Below are 21,725 nucleotides of genomic sequence, written 5' to 3'. Positions count from 1 at the left end.
TTAGGTAGCTCTTCTCTCGCCCACTAACTGCAGTGTCTCCCACCTGTAGGCACACATGCTCTAAGCTCTCCAAATGGTCCCCGTGGTCCCACTGCAGGCCCGCTCATGCAGTGCCCCCAGCTCTCGCCCAAAACATCTCTTCCTCCCACAATCACTGACTCTCATATCTTGAAGCTGACTGGGAATTCAAGAGCCATGGAATTGGTTTTTCAAGCTACCTCGTGTTTTGGTCTAGTCCTCTGAATCCCTGGTGTTATTCGATCGTGTTATTTTGTTGGTGGTTGTTGAGCTGAAGATGTCTTGGCAGCTGCCTCAAATGTGAGGACTCCTGGGAGAATCAACCCAACATGGCTTGGGGAAGGGGTTGCACACCCTTGAGCCACCTGGGCACTCCTGTGAAAGGAGGTATTTCAGGCCCTGCAGAGGAATACCCCATGACCCTGCTCTGAGTCTGGTATCTAACTGCTTAGATTCCAAGCCAGCATGAGGAATGAAGGCTTATTATAAATATTCCTTTGGGAGATGGGGGCGGAAATTCAGCTTCGACACTGCCATCTCTGACTCTAAAGATACACTGCATCCACGCAGACGCCCCCTACGTAGGCACTGGTGTGCAGACTCAGCTTTACCGAAACCAAGTCTGTAAAACTGAAATGTACCAGCAGCACAGCACAGAAGGAGTCAATCTCAGGCAGCAGCTGAGTCGCTTCTCTGTGAAGGCCTGAGCTCATCCCCACATGCCCTCCCAGGGGGAGGCGAGCACCACAAGTTTCTAAATTGGGCGCACAGGGAAAGCCCCACTGCATGCCTGTGCTTAAGGAAAGCTTCCCCACGTCAGTGCTTGATGAGCAATTAAACATTTCTAAGGCTACTGCACAGCACAGGGAATAGAGCCCGTATTTTCTAATAACTGTAAATGGAGTGTAGGCTATAAAAATATTGAACCACTATGTTGTACACCTGAAACTAATGTAATATTGTAAATCAGCTACACTTTAATAAATAAATAAATAAATGAAAGAAAGAAACATTTCTAAGGTATCTAAGCTTGTGAGAAGATCTTATTCTTTATGTTTTCAAAGTGATGCTCAAAATAGCATTTAAAATCATCAAGCGGCCCAGGGTCCCCATAGTTTCTCAAGGAGAACACCAGGGAGAAGGGACAAAAAACAAGCCTGAGCTGGCCAGGCGAGGTAAACAAAGTTTTTTCTAAACCGAAATTTCAAATCGGAAATTGGGAATCGGAGGAGTTGAAGGAGGCAGGTCTTTGAGAAGAATACGTTAGCTACTTCTCCGACCCCTACTAGAGAAATAAAACTTTCATTAAACGTTTGAAATTGAACTTGAATAGGGCATAAATCATAAGCACCAGCCTGAGAAATTTCCCCAAGTGTGTTTGCAAGACGAAATAATTCTTTAAAATGTTTACTCTGGGGCTTCCCTGGTGGCACAGTGGTTAAGAATCCGCCTGCCAATGCAGGGGACACGGGTTCGCGCCCTGGTCCAGGAAGATCCCACATGCTGCGGAGCAACTAAGCCCGTGCGCCACGATTACTGAGCCTGCGTGCTACAACTACTGAGCCCAATGAAGAGTAGCCCCCCTTCGCCACAGCTAGAGAGAGCTCACGTGCAGCAACGAAGACCCAACGCAGCCAAAGATAGATAAATAAATAAATAATAAATAAATAAATAAATAAATGTTTACTCGTGCGTAGAGTTAGGTTTTCTTGATGTTGAAAAGTCGGCAGCTCCTGGAAAGTTAGAAGCTAAGCTGTTCAAAGCCAAAAAGCAGAATTCCCTGGCGGTCCATGGTTAGGACTCCGCTTTGACTGCAGGGGGCACCAGTTCCATCCCTGCTCGGGAACTAAAATCCCACAAGCCACGCGGCGTGGCCAGAAAAAAAGGTAAAAGCAAAACTGCTGTGGTGGGACCAGTGATGTTCTTGGCTGACAAAAGTTTTCCCTTCCTCCCAGCTTCGGGAGTAAGAGGACTCCGAGGGAAAGAGGGAGGCCAGAAAGGGCTCACCTGAGGCTGTAGAGCACTTTGCCGTCGGGCTGGACCCGCAGCATCACGTTGTCCGTGGTGGTGTCGTGGATGAAGGAGCGCTTGGAGTGCACGAAAAACATGTCGGGGACCCAGATCTTCTTCACCAGCCGGCCGTCAAACGTCATGCTGAGGTTTTTGGTGCTCGGGAAGGACAGCCTCTCATCCTTCCAGTAGTGCCGCAGGTAGAGGGTCATCGTGAAGTCCTGGGGGGCGAGGGCAGAGAGGGAGACCCCATCCACTGAACAGCTGGGTGATGGCAGGACCCTCTGTACCCCAGGCTGGGGAGGGAACTGAGCCCGGGAAGGCCTTGCTTCTAGTCCCTGGGGTTTGCTGCCGCAGGAGGCTCTCGAACCCTGCTTGGGGCGGGGGGACTCAGCAAGTCCTCTACAGAGGGGGGACCTGAGCCCCACTCCATCCTCTGACACTCGCCTCCGCTGGGCAAAGGCTGCTACCGCCAGCAATCAGACCCGCAGCCTGAGGGCTCCCAGCCCACGCACAGGGCCAGCCCCAAATGCCAGACAATTCAAGCCTCTGGAAGCAGCCCTCAGCCAGGGAGTGGAGGTGGGGGAAGGGTTGGGAGATGGATAAGTAACCCAGCTCCCTGCCCCTCAGCTGCGACAACGCTGAGGTGAGTTCTTTGCTGACTCGGAGTACCCCTGAGGGACGGAGTCTCACGTAGATCTGGTTGGATGGCATGGCCCTTTCTGCTTCCTTCCCTTCCCCCGTCCCCAGCCTCTTCTTGTGTTTCCCGGGATCGCCTGCAATAAACTGCTTGTGCTGGAATGCTTGTCTCAGGTCTGCTTCTTGGGGAACCGAAACTAAGATAAGGCCCTACAAAGTCCTGTAAGTCAAGGAGCTGTGGAATGTTCTATCTTTTATCTAAGCCCACTAAAAAGGAAAAACAAAGCAAACTTTTGCTTTGTCTGCATTTTCACAGCCAGACACAGAATCCACAGCAGTAGCATATATCTGGATCCTTGGACCCTGCCGTTTGTGTTGGAGAGCCTTTGCCCGGAGAACAATCCCAGTGGCAAGACCCTGGACACTGGGGCGGGGAAGATCATGTTTGTCATCTGGCTCTGTTTCATACCAATTGGGTAGCTTTGAGCCAGTGTCTCAACCTCCCTGAACTGTAAAACGAGTGTGGGAATTCCCACCATCTGGGGAGTTATGAGCCTGGTGAATTCTGGTGTGTGGAGCTCCTGGCCCAGCATAGGCCCTGTGGGAATCTCCCTGTCTGCAGCTCTGGTTAGAGAAGCACTTACCATGTCGACCTCTGAGATGCTGTCCAAGCTCTCCACCTGCACATCCACGCCAACAGGAATGGCTGGGCCTGCGGACAGGGCACAGCAAGAGCATTTATTCTTTTCACTTGAACTCTGACTGTGAATGAGACAGGCGTAAGGAGCATTTCCCCTGGAACCTCCGTGTCTTGTCAGATTTGAAGGTTTGGTGTCCCACATGCCAGGATAACCAGAGATAAAAGGGTGGAGTCACGGGCTGGCTCCCTAGAATATTCCAACTAAGGTGAAAAGAAATGTTTTTGGTCTGAATCATCCAGGTGATTCTGAAACAATTAGATTAATATAAAGCATCTGTCTTTGGTTACACATGCTCATCTAAGGGGACGATGAAGACCTAGATCAAAGTCAGGTCCCATCTAAGGAGTTATTCCTCAGCATGAGGTCACACATTTTATATTTTTATATTTACCTCCTGGTTTTGTACCCTCTTTCATCTTGGAAGCCAATGTCTCTGGCCATAAGAAAGGCATTGCTTGGTAAATCAGTGCCCAAAGTCATATTCAAAACATTAGCCAAGCCCACAGATCTGCTTCTTTGCTACGTGATGGAGTAGCTTCCATGGGGGATGTGATACACTGGGATGGATATGAAAACATTAGATTTTGGGGGGGGGGTGTTTCTAGGCCATAAACACAATATTCATAAAGAGAAAGAAAGTATTATAAGGGAAGTAAATTGTTGCCTCTTTTCCTCCCTGCTTTCAGGCGTGTAGGGCAGGCATGGAACACACTTAGATCATCACAGAGTAAAAAGGTGGGTTTGGATCCAACAGCAGCTGATTATGGACTGGACAGAGACTCCCTTCCAGAACCTGTTTATTCTTTAGGCAAAGGTGACTGGAAGAAATAAAAGGCATGAGAATGATATCTGAAATAAAATTTTTTTTTCCCCAGGGAAAAAACCCATAAGGATGAAAACCCTATTTGACACTGAGAAAGCTGAAACCTGGCAGCTGCAGGCTAAGCTTCAGAGGGCTTTGGCATCCCTCAGCACTAAATCATTATTTTCTCTAACTACTTTCATTTAATTAAACCCAGCAGACCGCACTCTGCCCTTGGATGTGGACCCAGAGTTCTGTCTGCCAGCTCCCAGACGAGAACAAATTTAGTCCAAGATCGTGCTTTCCGAGCATTTTCAGGAGGCAGCTTTGGGATGCAGCTGCCCTGTCTTCCCATTGCCGTCCTCGCAGCCAGCTGCTGGGCTCCCCGATGCTGAGCCATCCCTGTCAGCAGTGGCCCGAGCACAGCTCGGCTGGGCTGGCCTGGCCACCAACCAGCAGCCGCCTCCCAAGAATGCATTCAGCAGAGCCCAGGGCAGGCCGGCCAGGGGAGGTCCTCAGATGATGCTGGGGGCTCAGGGGCCTTGTTCACCAAGCACAACCAAGGCAGACTTGAACGCAGGGAGCAACGTTGAGCGGACCCTTGGCTTGACTTCTGCCCACAGACAGACAGAAGGACCTGTAGAAAGAAGACAAGCCCCCACAGTGCGTGTTTCATACCTCCAAAGCCAGGCCTCATGCTGAAATCGTGGTCATCTATCCTCAGGAGCTGTTCTGACTTTGTCAGTGGCGATTTGGTAATATCAGGGCTGCGTTTAAGAACTGGGCTGCAGAGGGGGAGAAAACAGGTTGATCACATAACCTAATTAAGCCAGATAAAACCCATTTGCATTCAGACTTGATCTTGACAAGTTTGATGGGATGTGTTATTTCTTCTTTAAAGCTGATGGAAATCCTCTCTTCCTCCAGCTTTCTGGATAAATGAACTGACCCAGAAGGTCCAAGACAGGGGTTTAGGAGTGTGAATGAGGGACTTTAAAAATACCAACATCCAGGCCCCATCTTAGAGGTGCTGATTTGGGTGGTCTGGGAACGGGGCCTGGACATTGGTGGTTTTAAAAGCTTCCCAGATGATTTTAATGTGTAACCAAGGCTGAGAACTGCTGGTCCTGGGCTTACTAATAAGTCTAACTCACCCAAAGTTCCTCGGCCATTTTGGGCAGGTTGGAGCTAGAGGAGAGGGGCGGCGGGTGTGGGCTGAGCCCAGCTCCCTTGGCCTCTGCTGGCCCATCCTGTGGAGGGAGCATGGACTTGCTCTTGGGTCAAATGCCAATCATCCTGGCTCCCTGGGAGGCAGTTTCTTGTGCTTCTGCTTCTGAATAGCATCTAGGGCCATTTTAATTTATTTTCACTTTTTCTAAATAGGCATTATATTTGCAGGGTTTGACAATTTTTTAAAACAGAAATACAGTGAAAAGTTGGCCTCTTACCTGTGCCTCCACCCATCCCATTCCCCCATCCTCTGGTACCTCTCTTATTGGTTTCTGGTCTATCTGTCCAGAGTATCTTGTAGGTACAAGTAAATACAAATATATATTCTTAGATCTCCTACTTTTTTCCAGTTTCACTGAAATATAATTAACACATAACATTGTCTTAGTTTTAGGTGTACAACATGATGATTTGATACATGCATATTTTGCGGTAAAATTATCACTGCAATAAATCTAGTTAACATCATCACCTTACATAGTCACAGATTTGTTTTTTCCTTATGATGAGAAACTTTGAGCTACTCTCTTAGCAGCTTTCAAATATACAATACAGTATTGCTGACTATGTCACCATGCTGTACATTACCTCCTCAGGGCTTATTTATCTTATAACTGGAAGCTCGTACCTTTTGATCCCCTTCACCCATTTCACCCACACCCTATCCCCACCTGTGGCAACCACCTGTCTGTTCTCTTGTGTCTACAAGTTCATTTTTTCAGATCCCACATAGAAGTGAGATCACACAGTATTTGTCATCCACGTTGTCACAAAGGGTCTCCTATTTTTATACACAAAGTTTACATATTATATAAACTCTTATACTTTTTCTTTCTTTCTTTCTTTATATATGACTTGGTTTTTTTCCCATAGCAAAATGTGCTAAGCCTCATATCCTGTTTCGCACTGCACAGTGTTCCATTGCACGGATGCACCATTGCTCACACATTCAGTCCTCTATTGGTGGACGTGTGAGTTGCTGCCAGTCTTTTGCTGTTTCAATCAGTGCACGGCCTTCATTTACCCATCATCACCATCTCTAAAACCCACAGAAACAATGAACTGCTCTCCTAGTTCCTCCTTGTTCCAACACCAGTGTGTGTGCTCTCCCGGTAACACACACACACACTTCTTCCTTTCAATGCACATTTCCCACACTTTGGCCTGCATCAGCACCTCCTAGAGGGCTGGTTCAAACCTAGGTTCCTGAACCTCTGTTTGCCCCACAGCTTCTGATTTAGTAGGTCTGTGCTGAGGTCTAAGGATCTGCATCTCTAATGAGTTCCCAGTTGCTGCTTCTACCGGTGGTCAGCAGACAGTACTTTGAGAACCACGGCCCTGATGCCTTCATCCTCAACACACAGTTTCCTTCCTTATAACTGGCTCCGTCCACCTTTAAAGTCCTTTGCTATCTGCTTTCCTGAAGAAATTCCTTATCCTTTGGGGTGGGGGGGATATATGTCTGGGAGACATAAAAACAGAGCTCTGCCCTCCACTGACCTGCCTACTCTGTGCCTATGGGCATCTTATTTCCCTGCGACTCGGTTTTCTCGCCTGATTAGAGGTGAAGCTCTGTGACCTGACCAGGGGTGTGAGGGGCCAATGAGATCGTGCGTGTGCTTTTCAAACTCTAAGGTGGAAACGCAAATGGGAGGAGCCATTGTCGTTTCTGAGCCAATAAGGAAGATTCCTCCTAAAGGAAGGAAATCATTGTGCTGGCAGCAAAGGCAGCAGCCCAGGGGAAGAACTGGGACTAGTGAATCAGGCAGAGCTACACTGCTGGTGGATGGAATGGAGGAAGCTGGGGTCCCCATGGCCGCCCACCTCCTCTCTCTCTCCCACTGGAGCCGGGAGCCACCTCCCTTCTCCTCCTTTCCAGCTCCCCCTTCCTCTTGTCCCACCCTCTGCTTCCCGCCCCTTGGCCAGGGGTTGGGGTGCTGCTGAAATCACTGCAGCCGAGGTGTGGGGAAGAGACCCCCTTAGGATGGTGTGTGTGTACCTCTGGCCAGTGTCTGCCTTACTTGAGGGCATCTTTGTGTGCTCCTGGTCTCTGTCTTTGAGGCTTACCATGAAAATTAAAAATAAAAGTGTTCTAGAGAGTCTAGGTAGTCAAATCAACAAAGCATCCCTCACCCTCCAGATTTGCTTCAAATCTAACCAGAATAAAATGTGAAAGAAAAAAAAACCAACTACGAAGCTGCAATGCGTTAATTTAGCTTTTTTTTTTTTTTTTTTTTTTGGTGGTACGCGGGCCTCTCACTGTTGTGGCCTCTCCCGTTGTGGAGCACAGGCTCCGGACGCGCAGGCTCAGCGGCCATGGCTCACGGACCCAGCCGCTCCGCGGCATGTGGGATCCTCCCGGACCAGGGCACGAACCCGTGTCCCCTGCATCGGCAGGCAGACTCTCAACCACTGCGCCACCAGGGAAGCCCTAATTTAGCTTTTTGATGAGCATTTTCACAGGACCCACAGGAAGAGGAATTGGAGGATTAATTACTCATTAGGCCTGATTTGAAAAGGTCTGACCTAAACTATCTCCCCCACTGAAATCGATGGCATTCTTAACCTGGATCTACCATGAAGCTGTCAGTACGGAGAGGAACACATTGCCAGGTGGACTGTATCACTTGGGCATCCTTGCCCCCGGGCTTAGGGATTCGGCCAAATGGGCACTGGCAGGAGATGAAACACAGAGTGTTTATTCCTCCTTCTCTCTCTGCTTTGATGCCAGGGACTAGCAATGTCTGTGTTGCTCTGTGATTACAGGTATCACAGTATCGTCGATAAGCTCCAATAACACAATTTACCCTTCAGGCCTGTGGGTCATCATGGCTTCCTTCTGTTCCTAGTGCTTGGGGGGCATCCACCTGCCTGGGTGCTTCCCTGAACCCTCTGCACAGCTCTGCGAGCAGTCCCTTTGTTCAATGATTGCTTAAGCCCTTTTGAGTGCGGCGCTGTTTTCGGTCAGGACCAGACTGATGCCCAGGGACACGTCAGGGCTGATGCATAGGGATTATGTCATCCGCGGCAAAGTGGAGCAGGGACAGGTGTGCGGGGGCAGGTCCCAGGGGGTGGGAAGGGCTAAGATTACAGGGAGGGCGGCCTGTTGGGCAACGGGCAGGTGGTCAGGAGGGGCAGGATGAGATCACAGGCCACCAAGGGCAGAGTCCTCTTCATCGTCAGCACTTTGCACAGTGCTGGGCCCCTGTGGACTCCCAGCACATGTTCGTGAATGAAGGAAGGGATCAGCGCCTTGGACAGGCACCAGGAAAGAGAGCCAGGAGGGACCAAAAGAGGGGGTAGGAATGAAAATCAGGTTTGGCCCTGGTCTTACTGTGGCTTTGGGCCAGGCTGAAACAGAACTGGGCACTGACTAAAGGGAGGTTTGTCAAATTCTGAGATGTCACTGCCTTTGCCGTCATGAAGCTTAGATTCTAGCTTAGAAAAAACTGATAAATAGGATACTTAAAGTCTTTTTTTTTTTGGCCTCACCACACGGCTTGCAGGATCTTAGTTCCCGGACCAGGGATTGAACCCCGGGCCATAGCAGTGAAAGTCCCAAGTCCTAACCACTTGACCTCCAGGGAACTCTCTTAAAGTCTTTTTTTTTATTGTTGTTGTTTAATATTTTAAAATAAATTTTTTTCTGTTTACATGCCCATGTTAAAACTTTTTGAAAAATAGATTTAAACATAAAGGAGAGGCTGAAAACCACTAAGAAATAACCTGTGCCATCCTGAGTATATCCTTACACTCCTGAGAGAGAAATACTGTAACGTGCTTTTAACTCAAGTTATAATATATCTTCAAATATTGCTTTTAACTCAAGTTACAATACATCTTTAAATATTTTTCCTGTCATCAGCATCTTTTTACCAGTATGATTATTAACCTTGAAATGAAGTGTGACACACATCAGATAATAGGAATAACTAACACTGCCTGAGCGCTCTGCCAGTTAGCATGCCACCTATATTACATGTATTAACTTGGGTTCGTGTTCAGAACAACCCTGTGAGGTATGCTTTGCCACTGTCCCCATTTTATACACGAGGAAACTAAGACACAGAGGGTTTGAATAACTCGTAAAAGTGAAGGAGCCAGGAGGCAAATCCAGAGGCTCTGGTTCCAAGGGTGAGAGGCTAGGTTGGCCACAGTGTCTCGATGGAAGACCTGGCTCCCATTGCCTGGAATGTGGGTTACATGCGGAACATCCAACCTTACCTTTCCCCTCACAGAGAAGCCAGCGTGGACCTTGCAGAAAACTGGTGGCCACTCACTGATTAAACGAGTGCATTTATTGAATGAGTCCCTGGAAGGTTATGAAGAAGGAATTGACATGTCCCAAGTTATGATGATACAGGATGACATTTGAGACAGCTTTTTAGAATGAACAGCAGGTGTACGTTTTTTTGAACATCTATTGATATCTTTTTTCTATCCTCTTGGAGAAAAGGAAAAGTTCTGACCTATAGTTCTTCTTCTTGATGTTTCCTTGCTGTGCTGTCCTCATCAGTTTGTAAGTGGATGATGTTTTCTCAGAACATCTCCCAGAGGTTAGATAAAACAGGGATGGGGGAGTGTGAGAAACAAGGGATCTGCCGGAAGTCTCATTCAGCCAATAGCAGAGCACTTGATAAGTTATACTTCACTTTGCTGATTATTTCACCTCTGAAGGTAGAGAACTTAATTTTGACAAGAAAGCAAGAACTAGCTAATGAACCATATGACCCAGCCATTCCACCCCTGGGCATATATCCAAAAACACAAAAAACATTAATTCAAAAAGATACATGCACCCCATTGTTCATAGCAGCATTATTTACAGTTGCTAAGATATGGAAGCAACCTAAGTGTCTATCAACAGATGAATGGATAAAGAAGATGTGGTCTATATATACAACAGAATATTACTCAGCCATAAAGAAAGAATGAAATAAGGCCATTTGCAGTGACATGGATGGACTTGGAGAGCATTATACTTAGTAAAATAAGTCAGACAGAGAAAGAAAAATACTGTATATCACTTATATGTGGAATCTAAAAAATAAAACAAACTACTAAATATAACAAAAAAGAAACAGACTCACAGATATAGAGAACAAACTAGTGGTTACCAGAGGGGAGAGGGAAGGGAGGAGGGGAAAGATAGGGGTAGGGGATTAAGATGTACAAACTACTACGTATAAAATAAATAAACTACAAGGATATATTGTATAACACAGGGACTACAGCCAATATTTTATAATAACTATAAATTGGGTATAACCTTTAAAAATTGTGAACCACTATACTGTACACCTGTAACTTATGTAATATTGTACCTCAACTACACTTCAATTTTTTTAAAAATCCAAACAAAAAAAAAGAAGAAAGAAAGAACCTGCTACTGAAATGTTCTTGCTTTCTTGGCATATGAATAGCCAAGGAGAGAAATCCTGAATGTGGGGTGCAAATCACCTGGATGTCATCCTCCTTCACACCCCCATCCAGGGCTGTGGAGAGCAGTGGGGCATGTGCAGCCCTAGCTGCACTGCTTGGAGGTGTATCTGTTCATAGGGCTGCCCTCCTGGCTCGGCCAGCCTCGCCCACCCCAGGCGCTCAGCCAGTCCTGGATGAGCTTCCCCCTCATGGCCTCTCTCCATATCCTGGCCTCTCCTTTCCCACCCCCTCTGCCCATCATCTCTCCCATGGGAGGCAGAAGACTTCCTCGCCTCTGGTCTCACCCTACTCTAATCCAACCATCACACCAACAGCATGGTATGGGAATCACAGTCATGCCACTTCCCCTCTTAAAACCCTTCACCCTCAAAGTGAAATCTATACAACTTAGGCATACAAGGCCTATAATAAGCCTCCTGCCCACCTCCCCAGCCGCAGCTCCCTCTCTGCCCCCCTCTTCTTGCAGCTGCCAGTTATACCCCCCATGCCCTATGCCTTTGCTCCTGCTGTCCCATCTATCTGGAAGGTCCTTTCCACTAGTCTTCGTACACTTTCTTACCCAGACGATGCCTTGCACACCCAGATCAATATCACCTCCTCCGGGAAGAATTCCTGGGCTTCCCTCCTTCCCACTGAAGTCAATACCTTCATCAGAATGTGCTCCATCCTGCACAGCGGGGGCTTTCTGATCAGCCCACCCACTTCCCTGTGCACTCTATGTCGGAGGGACTCTATCTCATACATCTCTGTGGCCCCAGCTCCTAACGGTTTGCAGAGCTCAGACTTTACTAAGATATATACAAAATATGGAAGGAGAAACACAAACCCACAGGTGTATTCCAAAGAGATGAATGGGTCCATAAGCAATATGGCAAGAAGACCAAGGTGTAAACGAGGCAAGGCTCAAAAAAGGTGCTAAAGACAAGCAGAATTCTTTAAAGTTGGATTCTGAACCAGGACAGTCAGTAGAAGGAAGTACTGCTTGGAAAAGATGGAGCAATGTGAACAATTACAATAAGACAGTAATTCTGCTAACAGAATCCAATTTTACTTTGCTACTCTCCATCAAAGAGAATGGTCTTCAAATTGGGAAGGAAAGAGTGAAAAGAATTAGCAGCTGACCAGCGTGGTGAAAATGATAACCTGAGATAATCTCACTCAGTGTTTCTCAGCCTTGATCACACATTGGGTTCACTTGAGAGACTTAAAAACTCCCAGGCCACACCCCAGACCAAGGGTGGGACCCAGCCATCAACAGCTTTCAGACCTCCTCAGCCAACATAGAGAACAACTGCTCTAGCTTTTTAAAAGGAACTCAAGCCTATAGACCCAGATGAATTACAGCTCCAGAAACTTAAGGATCCTGCAGCAGAGAAAACCTGGAAACTAGGAGAGAAGCCAGAAAACTGGAAATGGAAAGCCACTTTCTTGAGATTCACAATGAAGAAAAAAAGAATATCGTGGAAACTGCTGAGGTTAAGCTCCAGGTTGATTCCTGGCCATGTTCTAGAACTTTGATTACACAGACGACTTAGGAACATTATTGGGTCCCATCATGTCAATAGCACGTGAGTTCAGTGTGAGTTCAGACAGGGCAAGACACCCTGAAGTGGTCTCCTTCCCCTGGGCAGGACCCCCATGTTGGCAAATCAGGGAGTATCACTGGGTGATGTGTGGAGTATAACTGTCCTCAAAGCAAAGGCACCTCTACGGGCCTCCTGGTGGATGAGGGTCTGCACTGGCCTTTCTGATCTGTGTCCGCCATAGGACTGCATAAATGAGGCCCAGCATCTTTATGGGTTTTCGAGCTTTACAGTCAAAGTTCTTTGACATGCATTGGCCCACACGATCCTTACAATAACCCTGAGGTGACAGACATAATTGACTCCGCTCTATGGAAGGAGCAGACTTGAAGATATCCAGCAACTAGTCCAAAGTCACGGTGTGAGAACGTGGCAGTGGCAGGTCCCAAAGCCAGGCACTCTTTCAGTTTGAGCCTGACTTGGTCCCTCTGGCTTGGGAGCTTTGGTGATGGATTCTTGGGGTTGCCCGTAACTGTTCGTGCCCAAGCCAAAACTTCGAAGGAAATCCTCACGGACACACATCCAGGGCTCCATCTTACCTTATGGGAACAAAATTCGGGGCTGTGATGGTAAGCAGGGTTAGGGGTTAGGGAATGGGCCGCTGGGGGGGGTGTTTTATATCGGTGGCCAGGGAACACATCCCTGAGAGGGTGACAACCTAGCAGAGGCCTGAGGGAGGTGAGAGAACGACCTGCCGATTCTGGAAAAGAGTGGTCCAGGCAGAGGCACAGCAGGGACAAAGGCCATGAGATGGGACTTGCTCGGTGTGGCCAAGCTGGTTGGACAGCAGAAGGGAGAGGAGGCCCATGCCAGACCAGCTGCGCTCCCTCTGCCGCTGAGCTAGGGTTGAACATGGGCTAGTGTCTTGGTTTTCCACCCAAGTGATGCTGCTGTGACATTTGCACACCCTGCTCTTCTGCACAGGTCTTTGAGGCAATGACCTGTCGTGACACGGAGGGCACTGGGCAGTTAGGGGGCTGGCACACTGCCGGGAGCCCCGGCTTTTCTGACTGATGAGGGAACACGGCACGTTCCTCCTCTCTCCAACTCTGTTTCCTCTGCCATGAAATAAGGGACTGGGCCACAGGGCAGCTTTGAGACCTTTCAAATCTGTTCCAGAAGCATCATCCCTCAGACGTTAGAGGTACTTTACAACTCTAGTCCTATTGGCAGACAGTGATGTGGAAAGGGTCAGTCCACTGTCAAGGCCCCACAAAGACGGTTTTGTGTTCCCCCGGACCCGCCAGCATGGGGTGTGTGTGTGTGCATTTAATTTGTATTTATTGTATTTATTTATGTTATCATAATGTTATTTACATTGCACTTCTTGAATTGCTATAGAGGCTGTGCATTCGTCCACATCATGAGTCAGTATTGTGTATTTTCCCTCAAGTACAAATAGTTTATTTCCTTTGATTCCTCACTAAGTGGATTTTGGGGTAACCAACAATCTCTTTGTCAAACCACTGACTCTAAGAAGGTGTGATAGGTAATTTTCGGTGTCAACTTGGTTAGGCTATGGTACCAGTTTTTAGTTAAATGCCAGCCTAGATGTTGCTGTGAAGCTATTCTTAAGATGTAATTAACATTTAAATCAGTAGCCTTTAAATAAAACAGACTACCCTTCATAATGTGGGTAGGTCTCACCTAATCAACTCAGTCTTTTCTCCTAAGGTCCTCTGAGGAAGAGGGAATTCTCCCTGCAGACTACCTTAATTTTATTTATTTATTTATTTTTTTTTTTTTGCGGTACGCGGGCCTCTCACTGCTGTGGCCTCTCCCGTTGCGGAGCACAGGCTCCGGACGTGCAGGCTCAGCACGGGCCCAGCCGCTCCGCGGCTTGTGGGATCTTCCCAGATAGGGTCACGAACCCATGTCCCCTGCATCGGCAGGCAGACTCTCAACCACTGCGCCACCAGGGAAGCCCAGACTACCTTCAGATTAGAGCTGTAACATCAATTCCCTCTGGAATTTCCAGCCTGCCTGCCCCATAAATTTCAGACTTGGTGGCCCACATAATCATGTGAACCAATTCTTTAAATAAATCCTCCTCCCCCTGTCTCTCCATACACACACCACACACACACATATTACACTATATATATGTTACACAATACACATATGTGTGGGTAAGATAGAGAGAGAGAGAGAGAGAAATAGGTATTATATATATCCTATTGGTTCTACTTCTCTGGAGAACCCTGACTAATCCAGAGTGTGAATATTCCTTGACACCTGAAGTCTGCATACCCGTGGCAGACCTGAGTCACCTGGACCCAGAAGGCTGTGTCTGGTGTGGGTGGTACCAGCCCAGCTTGGATGTGGCTTCTGTGTTATCTTGGGTTCCTCTGATCAAGCCTTCTTCTCGCCACCATGACAGACCCAGGTTCCCACCAAGCTGATGGGTCCTCAACTCGCAGACCTGGCCTGCTGTGGCCCACCCAGGGAGGCAACAGGGCACAGTAGGAGCATGTTTGCCCACCTGCTTTTCAGGTAAAATCTCGACCTAGATCATCCCTTTTTCCTTGTTCGTATGTCTGAACATAAATTCTCTATGCCTTCCCATTCGAAGACACTGCATTACTTTTTTTTTTTTTAGTTTAAAGCTCTGAATTTTCCCCACCTATTCTCTTTATCAGAATTCTCAGGTTGTATTTTTCCCATACGTTATAGAACATTCTACTTTCTAACTTGTAGATCAATATCTGTCCCTAATACCAACACCACCTGCTTTATGAGCAACCTTTGTTTAGTGATCATATCCTACTCACAATGTACGTATATGGCTTTGAACATTTTAGACTTGCAATAAATGTCTTATAAGTGGAATTCCCATCACTAATTAAATACACCAGCTGTTAAACAAAACAAAACAAAGCGTATGTACATCAAGGAGCCTGTGATGCGTTTGGGAATGAGAAGTTGCTGGGTGACTTCTCAGCCTAGTGACCTCCCGCCCGCTCACCCAAGGAATGAGGAGGAGACCAGGCCTAGAACAGGAGGTCACAGATCCCAATGTCACAGAAATCACAAGTTACAATCACTTGTTGGAAGTTAGATTTCTTTAACGAGGCTGCTCGTGGTATTGGAAGGGTCACTGATTTGGCACCATTCAGACTTCAGTTTGAATCCCAGGGTGGCCACCAACTAGCTGTTAACCTTGGGTGGGTTCCTTGATCTTTCTGTTTCCCAGTTTCCCATAAAATGGGGAAATAATACTAACCTTAGGGGGTCACTGTAAGGATTAAACAAGAAAATGTTAGCTAGAACCACGGGAAATGGCTGATATTCCACTGTTTTTGAAGTATCAAAACATTCTCATATGGTTCAACCCGACTTTCACATCCATGAATAGAACTTCCTGTTCTCATTTTATGGTGGTCATAGGAGGGCACAGGAAGTAGAGAAACAGGGGACACGGAACTCTGAGGGTACGCGGGGTGGCATGAGTTCCATACCTTCCTGGGCCTTTCTCTCCTCATCTTTAAAAGGAGGGGCTTTCTAAAGTCTTTGATATTCTGACGTTCTGTAAAAATTATTGGATTAAGGTCTGTCACCCCCACTAAACTGTCAGCACGTCACGGGAAGGAGTGAGGTCCACGTTCCTCTCCGTTGCCTCCACTGCCTGGGGCAGTGTGGTCAACACATATTTGTTGAATGAATGAATGACTGAAGGAATGCGTGAGTGAAGTACAGGAATAGCAAGGGTTAGGAGTCACTCATTTATTCATGCCCAACATTTCTTGAGCATCTACTATCTACCAGATATTGTACTTGAACCTGGGGAGACAAGAATAAATGTGCTGGTTGAGCCCTTGTTCTGAACTGAATTGTGCCCCTCCCCAATTCATATAGTCCCCTAACTCTTTGTGTGACTGTATTTGGAGATAGGGCCTTTAAGGAGGTACTTAAGGTTAAATGAGATCATGAGGGTGGGCCCCAGACCCAGTAGGACTGGTGTCCTCATAAGGAGAGGAAAAGACACCTGGATCCTCCCCCACTACCCCACTCCGCATTGACGAGCACAAAGGAAAGGCCATGTGAGAAGGTGGCATCTACAAGGCAGGAAGAGAATCCCTACCAGAAATCGAATTTGCCAGCACCTTGGTCATGGCCTTCTAGCCTCCAGGACTATGAGAAAATGAATGTCTGTTGTTTAAGCCACCCAGGCTGTGGTGTTTTGTTATGGCTACCTGAGCAGACAGCCTGCAAGGGGCTCACAGTCTAGAAGCTGAGACAGATGAAGAAAAGTGATAATGCTGAATGATTAGTCCTCTGAGATAGGACCGATCAGGGGCCGTGGAATTTCAGAAGAAAGTTACCTGAGACTTGAGAGGCAGGGGTAGGGGAGGGCCAAGGAAGGCTCCTCAGAGAAGGTGACATCTGTGCTAAATATTAGGGGAGGAAAAGACTTGAGCCAGAGGAAGTGGGAAGAGACGGGTGTCATAAGCATGGGAGCAGCCCAGCAGAGGCGCAGGAAGCCATCAGTATGAGGGGCAGCTCATACCAGATGAGAGAGAGGCACAAAGTGGAGACTCAAAGTTCCAGCAAACTCTCTGGAGAATGAAGGGACGAGATGCAGAGAGAACACTAGTAACTTAAGAGGAAATCACATTCCACGGTGTTTAGGGCAATCAGAGAGATGCTGTCCATAAGCCAGAGGCTTGCGCTTTCTCAGGACAGGATGTGACAGCAGTGCCTCGTGCGTGATCACTGCCTCCCTCCCGGCCTCTGCCCTTCATCACCTGCACCCGCTCATCTCCCCTTGCCTGGAAGCTCTTGCCTGTCTCTCCCTCTCGCCTTCTCTAGTCTCAGTCTCCCAGTTCACAGCCAGGTTTCTTGTTAAGAGTGAACCACATTCACTCCGTTTTCTCTTCTTAACACACCACCACCCGTCTCTTCTTGCTGAGGTTGTTAATGGCTCTTCATACCGTATCTCTTGGCCCGCTCACATCTTGGCCCTCTACCTAACTGATTTTTACTCTGGTGGGATCTGACCCTGTTGATCGCTCCCTCCTGGAAACCCTTGACACAGCACTGGAACACTTCTCTGGTCTGTAAGCCTCTTGCAGGCAGAGACTGTATCTGATTCAGTCATTGGCGAGGCACCCGTTGCCCAGGGCAGTGCCTGCCCTGTAACAAGCAACTGATAACTGTCCCAAAGGTGCTCCCTTCGCCTCCTTGATACCTCTCCATTCCAGCGCTACATCTACTTCTCTGGTCCCTCGTTTTCAGCTTCCTTCACCGAGTCCTCTTCCTCCAACCTCTCCTTAAATGTTGTCTGTCCCCAAGGCTCTGTCCTTTGTCCTGCTCTTATTTTATGCTACACACTGTCTTTGGGTCACCTCATCCACCACCACCTAGGAGGACTTTTTTTTTTTTTGCGGTACACGGGCCACTGTTGTGGCCTCTCACGTTGCGGAGCACAGGCTCCGGACGCGCAGGCTCAGCGGCCATGGCTCACGCGCCCAGCCGCTCCGCGGCATGTGGGATCCTTCCGGACCGGGGCACGAACCCGTGTCCCCTGCATCAGCAGGCGGACTCTCAACCACTGCGCCACCAGGGAAGCCCTAGGAGGACTCTCTTTACAACTACATCTCCAGGCCCGAATTCCCTCCCGAGCTGCGGACCTGTAGGCCTTCCTGTCAACTGGACAACCATCTCCTGGTATCTTGCAGGCACATCCAGGTCCACATGCTCATACTAAAAATCATCATCTTTTCCCCTAAACGTGCTTCTCTTCCTGCTCTCCCTTCCCTGGTACCACCCTCTACCCAGTTATACCATCCCAATACCTGCTAGACTTTCACCCAGTCTAATCCTGACAATTCTACCTCCTTAAAGCTCTCATCCATCTTCCCCATCCCTGTTCATTTCATCCTACTCATATCCTGGTTCCGGCTCTCACCATCTCTCATCTGGTCTAAAGCAGACACACTGGATGACTTTCTCTGTCCCCCCGTAGCACTTTTCCCATCCTCCTGCCATCCTGCCACCAGTGTCATCTCTCCAAAATGGAAATCAGCTGAAACTATTAGATCCTCTCTACCTTCAGAGTAAATATGAATTCTTTAGCAAGACAAAGCAATATGATAATGGTACTTTGTTTCTGATGTTATCAGTTTACCCTCCTAGAGCTTGAGCCAGCATTTGTCCAGGGGCCTGTGGTATAGAAAGGCTAGATCTTTATTCTTTTTCTTTTTCTGGCCACACAGTGTGGCCTGCAGCATCTTAGTTCCCCAACCAGGGATCAAACCCGTGCCCCCCTACATTGGGAGCACGGAGTCTTAACCACTGGACCGCCAGGGAAGTCCCTAGATCTTCATTCTTCCAGGGAGGAGGGAGAGACCATAAGTATTGAATCATTCTAGAAACATCGCCCTGGCGTTCTGATCTTTACCGAGAGTCAAGTAAGGCACAAAATGTAAGGAGGCACTCCCTCTCAGGTCGTGCAAGGGCCTCCTTTAAGTTTGCATCGTAGCCACCTTACTTGCCTCACCCCCATTGTGTGCATGAGTTCACCTTGCTTCCTATGTTATTATTATGACCCATGAAACGAAGCCTGGATACAAATTACCAGCAGCTTATGAGTTTAGAGTCTGGCTGAAATTAAGTGAGCCTTTAAAAGTTGAGGCTACATAAAAACAAAAACCTGGCTGGGTTCACCATTCTGGAAAGCAATTCTGCCAGTTATATTGGAGCTTTAAATGTTCTTCTGCCATTCGACCCAGTACACTTCCAGGAGTCTATCCTAATTAAATAATCGTGTATGTAGGCAACTACCCTTATGTACAAAGATATTCATACAGAATATTTATAATAACAAAGAGGAAGCAATTAAATGTCCACAAATAGAGGAAGATGCTTAAATGTTGGTAATTATACACTATTATGCATTATAGTGTGGGCATTCAAACGGTACAGAATATTTATACAGAATATTTATAATATTCATACAGAATATTTATAATAACAAAGAGGAAGCAATTAAATATCCACAAATAGAGGAAGATGCTTAAATGGTGGTAATTATACACTATTATGCATTATAGTGTGGGCATTCAAACGATAATTCTATAGACTTCAAATAAGTAAACAAAATCATTGTATTAAATACAATGAGGTTACAAAATTATATGCATAGAATAATCCCAGGCTAGTAAATATTCAATATATGCTTAGAGAAAAAAAAGACTGGAAGAAAATACACAAAAATGTTAACAAGGTTACTTCTAGGTTTGGGGATTATGGGTGATTTCTGTGTGTTGAAAAAATTTTTGTTCCTATGGTTTTTAAAATATTGGTCATATATGGCTTTCATAATTTTAAAAAAGTGAAAGTTCTTTTAAGTAATTTTTAAAAGAAAATCTATTTCACTCTCTAGACTTCTCTTCCTCAGTGGTATTTACTAATAGCTCCCCCTCTAGCTCTGGCTTGGGAGAGAGGCTGAGAAGTTTTTGGCGACAACCCATAGGATTTGTTGCTGTTGTTGTTTTTAATCCTCGAGAGCACATTTGGTTCAGAGCATCTCTATGGCAGCACCGCTCCACTGATTCCACCGTTTGCCCAGCAGCTTCTGACTCTTGACTGTAACAGGACATATGGCTTGTGCACAGCAGTTTCTGTCTGTGTCCCAGGCTCACCATGACCACTGGATATTTCAGCTCCTAGCTTTGTGATGTTGCTAAAACAGCTTGAAACAAGCGCTGTGAGCCAGAGCTGGCTGTTCCGGATCCCATGTGTGGAAGGCTCTCTCAAACACAGAGCTGGGCACTGAGGAACAAGACACCCAGCCCAACCACTAGCCCCAAACTCCAGAAAGCTGGACTTCCTTCCATACTAATTGCTTTTTTATGACCTCTATTCATGTTACGTTCAGAGATGAAGAAAGCTGAAGCTCAATTTGGACTCAGGCTGATAAAGAACCAAGAATCAGTGCCCTTCCTGCCTCCATCTCTTCCTCAGTGAAAGAGAGAGAGTTGGATTGGGGGATCTCCAAATGTACTATTTTATTGATGCATATCGGACAAGCAGGTATGCAGGTATTCCATTACCAGCTCTGTCACAGAGCTGCCCAGGTGAGACCGATGCTGAAGGATCGGTCTGGCTCTGTCCAAGCTCCCTCCGCAGGCTGGTATGGCCAGGGTGACGCGTACCGTGCTGGTAACCAGCAGCGGCTGGTCCTCAGGCAGGTCCATCCCTGCCTCCTCCCGATTCACTACTGGTGGGGACAACCTAACGATCCTCCTAGCCACACAGCTTGAAGACAGCTGCTTTCTTCTCTTTTAAAAGATGTTAAAAGGGACTTACACATCTAGCAGAAATAATTAGAACTCACAGAATCATTCTCACTAATTAGAGGTCCCATGGGTTATTTGAGAATTCCCAGATTTGCTCCAACCTAGGATGCACACATCAAATAATTGCCCTTATTTTCTTTTAATGTGCATATATTCTTTTATCCAGTATCTACTTTTACCCAGGACAATTCCTAAGAGATTGAAGAATATGCAATGATAGCACTGTATCAAATCTAGCATCATTTAAAAAGAAAACATAATTCTAACTTCCTAAAAGGGGGAGTAGGCGGAAGCAGGAAAACAAAGGGAAAAGGAGTAAAAAGGCAAAAGGCATCCACGGGAAACACCATATATTGTAAACGATTCCACAACAAACCCAGAAGCTTGCTTTACATACCCTCTTCCCCTAAATTCTCCATCAGGGGAAGTCCACTCACCTGCCTTTCTTCGACATCTCCTGTACGTCTCTTTTTCGCCAGTGCACTCTGCTTTCAGTAGCCAAAGCCCATGGCCACCACAAAAGGAAAAGGCCAACTTTCATGTTCTGGACAGCCAGCATGCGTTTCCAAATCCAAACAGTTCTCTCAAGAAACAGCAAAAAAGGAAAAGGATGTTCTTTTTCTCTCTTAACACATTATTGTTCCGTTCATTATTAGAAAGATGTTTACTCATGCCAAAAAAAAAAAAAATCAACCCACAGTCTGTAATCTGGAGGGCAGGAGAAAAAGCAATTTCCACTAAACCTATAAATCCTCCTACGTCAGATGTCAGGGATTTTCTGAACTGAGGTTGAAGTCCTGTGTCCCTGTCGGACAATTATTTTGGCTGGTCTAAATGAGTTCATCGTCAGACGTGGTGAATACATTCGTAAAAGGTCTGTATTTTCTGTTCCAACAGAATAGAAGGAAGTAAAAACAAACCAAAGCAATTTCTGAAACAAGGCATACCTGAGGTGCTGCACTGCTTCTTATGCCCCGAAAATGAGCTCCTCCCTGGATCT

General features: G+C 46.9%; 1 protein-coding gene across 2 annotated transcripts in view; it reads right to left on the bottom strand.

The window, feature by feature from the left end:
• The window catches only part of GABRR1 (gamma-aminobutyric acid type A receptor subunit rho1), a 32,227-nt gene extending 10,720 nt beyond the window's left edge, over window positions 1-21,507 (bottom strand). The window contains exons 1-5 of one of the 2 annotated variants that reach the window (XM_082855265.1): window positions 21,163-21,507; window positions 7,422-7,466; window positions 4,849-4,955; window positions 3,312-3,379; window positions 2,026-2,249 (exon numbers count right to left, since the gene is read on the bottom strand). In XM_082855265.1, coding sequence (XP_082711391.1) covers window positions 2,026-2,249; window positions 3,312-3,379; window positions 4,849-4,955; window positions 7,422-7,466; window positions 21,163-21,284 — 566 coding nt within the window. In that variant the 5' untranslated portion in view covers window positions 21,285-21,507. The remainder of the gene's footprint in view (window positions 1-2,025; window positions 2,250-3,311; window positions 3,380-4,848; window positions 4,956-7,421; window positions 7,467-21,162) is intronic. The other variant, XM_082855266.1, reaches the window with a different exon arrangement.
• Window positions 21,508-21,725: the final 218 nt, after the last annotated feature.

This window comes from Leucopleurus acutus (genome assembly GCF_964270905.1).
Source record: "Leucopleurus acutus genome assembly, chromosome: 15".
Taxonomy (NCBI): Eukaryota; Metazoa; Chordata; class Mammalia; order Artiodactyla; family Delphinidae; genus Leucopleurus; species Leucopleurus acutus.
This window is presented reverse-complemented; position numbering and strand designations above follow the sequence as displayed.